The sequence below is a fragment of the Macroventuria anomochaeta genome (assembly GCF_010093625.1).
Source record: "Macroventuria anomochaeta strain CBS 525.71 unplaced genomic scaffold BU25scaffold_25, whole genome shotgun sequence".
In the NCBI taxonomy this organism is placed as follows: domain Eukaryota; kingdom Fungi; phylum Ascomycota; class Dothideomycetes; order Pleosporales; family Didymellaceae; genus Macroventuria; species Macroventuria anomochaeta.
Window position 1 is genome coordinate 216,286 of NW_022985386.1, and position 7,105 is coordinate 223,390.

At 57.5% G+C, this 7,105-nt stretch overlaps 3 protein-coding genes across 3 annotated transcripts in view; 1 reads left to right on the forward strand and 2 right to left on the reverse strand.

Annotated features, from left to right (window-relative positions):
- BU25DRAFT_345811 (pfs domain-containing protein) overlaps positions 1 to 2,496 on the reverse strand; it is a gene marked incomplete at both ends in the record, with an annotated part of 3,848 nt that extends 1,352 nt beyond the window's left edge. Inside the window, 2 exons of the mRNA XM_033703064.1 lie at positions 104 to 827; positions 904 to 2,496. Coding sequence (XP_033559703.1) covers positions 104 to 827; positions 904 to 2,496 — 2,317 coding nt within the window. The remainder of the gene's footprint in view (positions 1 to 103; positions 828 to 903) is intronic.
- A 1,433-nt stretch (positions 2,497 to 3,929) lies between these two features.
- On the reverse strand, positions 3,930 to 4,632 carry BU25DRAFT_460243 (uncharacterized protein; the record flags this gene model as incomplete). Its single annotated transcript, XM_033710339.1, has 4 exons — positions 3,930 to 4,261; positions 4,324 to 4,490; positions 4,538 to 4,566; positions 4,594 to 4,632. 4 exons carry the CDS (start codon positions 4,630 to 4,632, stop codon positions 3,930 to 3,932), a joined length of 567 nt encoding a protein of 188 aa, XP_033559704.1.
- Positions 4,633 to 5,010: 378 nt separating this feature from the next.
- The window catches only part of BU25DRAFT_345970 (uncharacterized protein), a gene marked incomplete at both ends in the record, with an annotated part of 4,110 nt that continues 2,015 nt past the window's right edge, over positions 5,011 to 7,105 (forward strand). The window contains 2 exons of the mRNA XM_033703067.1: positions 5,011 to 6,744; positions 6,805 to 7,080. Of these exons, the coding sequence (XP_033559705.1) occupies positions 5,011 to 6,744; positions 6,805 to 7,080 (2,010 nt within the window). The remainder of the gene's footprint in view (positions 6,745 to 6,804; positions 7,081 to 7,105) is intronic.

The window sequence follows — 7,105 nt, forward strand, 5'->3', positions numbered from 1 at the left end:
GTCGACGTGTGATCGTCCCCTAGCGCCTTCTTGTAGCCTTCTAGCGCCTGCGTGTACATCGTCTCTGCCTTTTCTAGCTTTCCCTGATCGCCATAAAGATCACCTAGGTTGTGGACTGCCCACAGCAGTGTCTTATTATCCTTCTCCTGCTCACTAGCTCCATCCTCGGCTCCCTGATCCGTTATGTCCTCTCTCACTACGCTCTTCTCGCACCGCTCGGCATGCGGAAGAAGTCGCGCTTGCATCTCCCAGTATTTCTTCTCGTCCCTCATCGGCACTGCTAGCCCAACAAGCACAACTGCCAGCCATGACAGCACGGTCTGTTGCCTATCATCTTGCATGTGCAGTGCCCATTGGTGCACCACCGGGTGCGTCGAGTGGCCTGTCTGGTCCCCTGCCTCCTCTACTAGAGAGTAGCTCCGGAGCATCCTAACAGCGTTGATGAACTTCACCTCGCTGCGCGCCATGTCTTGAAGCCATGCTGATGTTCGCTCTGCAGCTACGGTCGACTTCTGCGATGCCGCGGCCAGCAGTCCATGCCATAAGCTCTTGTTGTCCAGATGCGCCCACAGAAGCAGCAGGTTCGCGGCCGCTTCATTCCTTTCCCTCACAGCCGTGTATGATATCGTCCAAGTCGTCGCTACGCTGCCGTTCGCATAGTTCCGCAGCGGCATGCGCCTGCCGTCGTGTGGCTCCATCAGCTCTCGCCACTGCTCTTTGTACAGCCGGATGTAGGTGCCGAAGCTCGTGCCTGTCTCGCTCATGTACGCAGCAGCCTGCGCCAGGGCCAGCGGCAGCCCGTCGAGCAGTCCCAGCAGCTCGTCGCCCTCTTGACCTGTGGTGGTGTCAGCGTTACTGTATCGCCTGCTGCCGCTGCGCCCACTGCAGCCGCTGCAGCTACACGCTGAAATGCTCACCCACGCTTCTCCCGTACCACGTCTTGAAGATGGCCTGCGCCTGCTCCTTGTCCACCGTCCTCACCTCCCACCGCTCTCCGAGTTGGCCCAGATGCCGAAGACGGGTCGTGATCAGCACTGATCCGTGGTCAACCTGCGGCAGGTACTCTCCCACGTCATACGCCTCCGCGTCGTCTTCGCGCCGTTGATCGTCTCGATCCACGTTGTCTATTACTAACAGCCAGTCGCTGTTGTCCGCCATGCTCAGCCAGCCTAGCACGTCCCTCACCACTGCATCAACGTCCCCGCCTTGGCCTGCGGCATACAGCCTGCTGGCTTCGGGGATCTGTCCTGCTGGGATGCGGCTCGCAAACGCCGCAAAGCTCTGCTTGAGGCTGCTCTCGCTGCTCCCATCCAGCCACAACACCGAGGAGAAGCTGTGCTGCTGTCGCCGGGCAAAGTTGGCCGCTAGCTGCGTCTTACCCACGCCGCCCAGTCCGTAGGCTGCCAGCAACCGCCTTTCTTTCATGTTGTCTTGCGGTAGAAGCGCTCGCTCTAGCGCTTCCGTGTCTTTCGGCCGCTCTGCAAACTTCCCCACAGGTACACCCTTCAGGATGAAGGGGACGCGGTACTTGCAAGCTTTTCCCATTACTGCGGTCCTCACCACCTCTGCCGCGGGAACGAGTGACAAGATCGCTTTCGCACACGCTGCTGCCGTCGCTGCCGCATAAGGCTGCCACGCCTTGTTCTTGTGTGAGTCGGCGTAGTCGCAGATGCCTCGCACCACCAGGCACGGCAAGTCGTTCATCAGGCCTGCCGCTTCCATCTCGAAGCACAGCACCCCGCCCAGCTCTTTGCTCAGCCGGTCTCGCGTCGCCCCGTCCTTGATCACCTGGTTGCCAGACGCTATCGTGCCGTAGTGGATGGTCACATCCTCGTCAGCTCTCCGCGCAGTCCGGAGTACGACATGGTCCTTGCTGCACCGCTCGCACGTCAGTCCGCCATCGTGATGGTATGTCGCCTCAAACAAGACGTCAGGCCCGGCTTTCTCGCGGCTGAAGTACGGTTGTTGATCAAAGGCCGACAGATGCGTTGCAAGGGAACCTCTGTCCTGACTGGCCTGATAGCGGGACGCCCTCAGCTGAGTGACAGCGTGGAGCAGCACCTTGGGCGGCGCATTCAGTGATCCGGTCCGCGTCATTCGTCCGCCTGGTCCTGTCTTGCCAAAGTCATACTGCACCACTCCGCCGTGCTGCCAGGCCGGCTGGCTGACCACGACGTCTCCCAGTCGCACGTCTGCCTCCGCGCTCGGGGCTCCGCCGCCAACGCCCACCATCAGTCCGAAGCGGATTGACGTGAAGCTAGACATGGCTTGCCCTGCGCTGAACGCAGCAGCGCCGATGCCCATCTGGCCGGCTGGCAGACACGCCAGGACGATGTTGTGGCTACCAATGCGGCCCAGCGTGTACTGGGTCGAGGTGACGCCGTCGTGAGGCAAATGCTCCTCATCAAGCATCACCTGCGCCGCCGCCAGCTCGACGGGCAATGCGCATATCCATCCCACCGTGTACGCTGCAGCATCGAGCCGGCGCCGAGCCATGGGTAGCGCGTCGGCGCGCGGACGATGGGCGTGGTAAACAGGTCAATGGGCGCGCTAGACAGACAAACGTACGCGCTTGGGCTGAACCGCACGGAGGAGGCAGCGTGCGTCGCGCCCGAGGGCATGGAGGTGCAGGAGCAGCAGGGCGTGAGGGCGTGAAGGCGTGAAAGCGCGAGTGTGTGTGAGCGTGAGGAGCGGTAGGAGCAGGCGGCTGAGCTGTGGGCTCAACGCAGTAGGTAAGGCTTGTCCTCCATGCCCACACAGCCTTGACAGCGCGCGCCCGTCGCTGGGACGAGTAATTGGGGGCGGAAACAGCTGCAGGGTGATGTAGCACGCGGTGCGGGAAAATAAGCCCACCGCGAACAGCTACTTTCCCTCACTAAAACTGCGAACACCAACACCTTGCCTCCTGTTTGCACGACTATAACATAATAACAACAAAACACTAGGGTTTACTTTCTCTTGAAGAGGAAAGCCAGTGTAATACTCTACAATCTAGCTTATTTGCTTCTTTAATTCAAGCAGGGCTGTTGCAGACTAAGGGTGCTGTTGTGAAGGACTTTTGGCGGTGGGCATATTTTCTCCTACCGCGTGTGTAGCAACATGGGTTAGCGGCTGTCAGGCTAGCTTAGCTTAGTATTGTGGGGTAAGCTACAGCACAAGCGATTATGCAGGGCTTGCGGGGCGACTGTACACTAACCAGGCTCAGCAGCCGCTTTCGTTACAAGTACCAACGCGCGTAGCCGCCTTGCATGCATCTTCACACAACAGCAGCCACTGGGCTGCAAAATAGCTCTCTAGGACGATAGTGCTGCCTGCAGGTCTAGACAGAACCTCTTTATATAGGTTCTAATAGTAGCAGGAGGTTGAAAGCGGTGATGAAGAGGGGAAGATCTGTTTTGGCGCAATAGATATCTTTACAGACATGGAGCGACAGCGACAGCGTCATGGTAGTTTTGAGATGCGAAGGTGCGTGCATGCTGAGGGCTGCCTACAACATATGATTAGCACAGCAGCATAGGAGATATCGCGGTGTGCGCATAATATAAGTGGTATGAAGTCAAAGTAACCCTCGTGTTTCTCGATAGGGCGGGGTTCTCGGCACACAGAGGGGCGCGTTAACGTCCCTCCCTGCAATTCGAACATCCCGCCAGGCCGAACACAACTACCAATACTTCGATCCTGAACGCGTCTTGCTTCCACCACATCTCTCTAAGCGTTATGCACTGAACGTAATAATTTGCTGTCAACAATTCTACACCTGCGCATGCCTTTGTAGCTTAAAATTACAACCGCGTTGATATCTTCCAAGCCTGTTCTGTGTCCTGTTTGGCGGTAAAACACACTTCTTCATTCTACAGCAACACTAAGGCAGTATTGCAGCTCCAAAAACATATAAACAAGCTCTACTAAGAACTGCTAACATCGCAACATTACATGAAAGTCGATACAAGCGTGGTGGCTGCTGTCGCGCAAGGTTTCGTGCAGCCTTGATGTACGAGTAGGTACTTCCAGATTGAGCTGCTGCTGCTAACACTGGCAGGCAGATCGAAGCACAGCAGCGTGAGCGACCCCGACTGCGTCCAGCATGCGAAGAACCCCATCTCGTACCATTCCCACCCATGCCGCGTGCTCTGCGGCCCATGTATCGCAAAGTCAGCGTTCCAATTGCCGACCCTGTTGTGATGGTTGGAGATGTGTGGCGTGAACGTCCTCTTCGGCTGGAGCTTGTACATCTGCTTGACTGTGAAGCGGGACCAGTACGCTAGGGCCTGATGAGCGACATCCCGACGGTGTCATGAGCTTTTCCCACGCTATCGTACATACTGTAGAACTCCACTTCCTCGTTCTTGTCCAGCCAGACGTCATACCCGCAAAAGCCGCTTGGCTGAAGGTACATCCTGTCAAAGAAGAACGAGGGGATCTCCAGCTTGCCTCTTAGCTTTTCCTGGAGTTGTAGTGCAGTGCTCACGAACGATTTGGCAGACGCGAAGCTATTCAATGTTAAGTTGTAAACAAGGCTGCTCTATCGGCAACTTACACAACTTGAACGCGCGCAGCGTGGACGTCCTATAGTTGAGTCAGTACCATACTTACAAATCCCATATTCCACTCGCCTGTAGCAGTTCTTCCCATGTCATCTCTCGAGACTGGAACGAATTGGACGCATTGAGGTCTGGTCGTTCAAGATGGTATTCTTCCAACGTTCGTTACGTAGGATACTTGCCTAGCCGGATGACTTTGTCGGTGTCCATCGCGTTGCAAAGATTCCCTTGGTGTAGCTATGTGGCCACAATCTATCGGATACGCTGCGAATCCAGGCGATACGGCGGAGCGAGCGAGTCGACGATCAGGCGCATGCATGCATGCTTGGTCAAGCGTTGGTCCTCGCGGCTGACTTATTGAGGTTGCTAGACTGCAGGCTGCAGGGCCGCCAGGCTGAGGCTGAGGAGGCACTGCGCTGCAGACCATCACCGCCGACACTCCATCGCTGATGCACGCGCTGCTGCAGCGATGCCATGGTCTCTGCAACATCTAACACAGCGTTCGGCAACGCATACTCCAGCGTCCAAGCCAACAACATCAACGGCTCGGTCCACATCGGTACGTTGCGGGACTGCTCGAGGGCCGTCGAGCTGTCAAGAAGAACGAATTGCTGACAACCCATCGTTAGGGCACGAGAACACCCTGGGTCGTCTACCGCAGGCAGCCGACGCGCCTTTTAACTCGTTCGCGAAGCAGCACGAGCCTGCCTGCCTCCCTGATACCCGCGTCGACCTCCTACACGAGATACACAGCTGGGCGGATGGCCAAGATGAGCGGTGCATCTTCTGGCTGAGCGGGCTGGCGGGCACGGGCAAGTCGACCATCGCGCGGACCGTGGCGCGCAGATACCACAACAGGCAGCGGCTGGCAGCGAGCTTCTTCTTCTCGCGCGGCGGCGGCGACGTAGGGCATGCGGGCAAGTTTGTGACGAGCATCGCGGTGCAGCTTGCGCACAGCGTGCCAGCAGTGCGACAGCACATCAGCGACGCTGTTGCAGAGCGGAGCGACATTGTGAGCCAGTCGCTGCGCGATCAGTGGCAGCACCTCGTCTGCCGTCCGCTGTCGAAGCTGCACGAGCTGGAATCAGAGTCGAAAATATACGTCGTAGTCGTCGACGCGCTCGACGAGTGCGACAATGAGTACGACATCCGCATCATCGTGCAGCTGCTGGCCGAGGCGCGGACGTCAATGACAGGCGTCCGGCTCCGAGTATTTCTGACGAGCAGGCCGGAAGTGCCGATCCGGCACGGGTTCGGGCAGGTAGCAGACACAGAGCACAAAGACGTTGTGTTGCACAACATCTCGCCGTCGATCGTTGACCACGACATAGGCCTTTTCCTGGAAGATAGACTTCAGTCCATCGGGCGAGAACGCTGTATGCGCGCTGGCTGGCCTGGCGCAGAGATCATCATGCAGCTGGTGCAGAGCGCAAGCGGTCTGTTCATATGGGCTGCCACTGCCTGTCGCTTCATCCGAGATGGAAAGCGATTTGCAGCTAAGAGGCTTGAGACGATCCTGTGCACTGACAGCAACACTGTCGCCGCGCCAGAGAAGCATCTCAACGAGATCTATGTGACTGTACTCAAGAGCTCAGTCTCGGCGGACTACACAGACAAGGAGAGAGAAGAGCACTGCAACATGCTGAGGTACGTTCTCGGAAGCATTGTGGTGCTGCTGTCGCCTCTATCTGCCAGTGGTTTAAGTGCACTCCTCCACGTGGTAGAGGAAGACGTTCGCCAGACATTTGAAGACCTGCATGCCATTCTGAACATTTCAGAAGACCGGACCCAGCTGCTTCGTCTGCACCACCCTTCATTTCGTGACTTCCTCCTCAGCAAAGACAGGTGCGGCGACGACAGCTTCTGGGTAGAGGAGAGGAGCGCACACAAGAAGCTGGCGTCCTGCTGTCTTCAGCTCATGTATGCACCTGATGGCCTTCGACAAGATATGTGCAGCCTCTTGAAGCCTGGGACGCTGAGAAGCGAGGTGGAAGAAGAGACAGTGGCCAGCAGCATGCCGCCTGAGCTGCAGTACGCGTGCCGCTACTGGGTGCAACATCTTGAGCGTAGCCAACAGAGCATTGCAGATAAAGATGCAGTGCACGTCTTTCTCCAGACGCATTTGCTGCACTGGCTTGAAGCGATGAGTCTGATGGGGGAGACAGGCCAGTGCGTGCGCCTGCTGGCAAGGCTGCAGGCGTTGGTAGCGGTAAGAGTCGGTGCGTGGCAGACACGACAAGACAGACACTGACTGTGAACTCAGTCACCTACAAGCGGGTGTGCAGGCTTCCTCCGCGATGCGAACAGGTTTGTGCTGCGCTTCTGTTCCATTCTAGCAGAGGCACCTCTGCAGGTGTACTCGTCAGCGCTTGTCTTTGCACCAGAGGCGAGCGTTGTAAGGAAGACATTGGTTGATCAGGCCCTTCGGGAAGTGAAGATGCTGTCTGACAGAGACGCAGACTGGGACGCATGTCGCAGCGTGCTGGAGGGCCATACAGACTATGTCAACGCGGTGGTGTTCTCGCCTGACGGACAGCTGGTCGCCTCAGCATCCCGCGACAAGA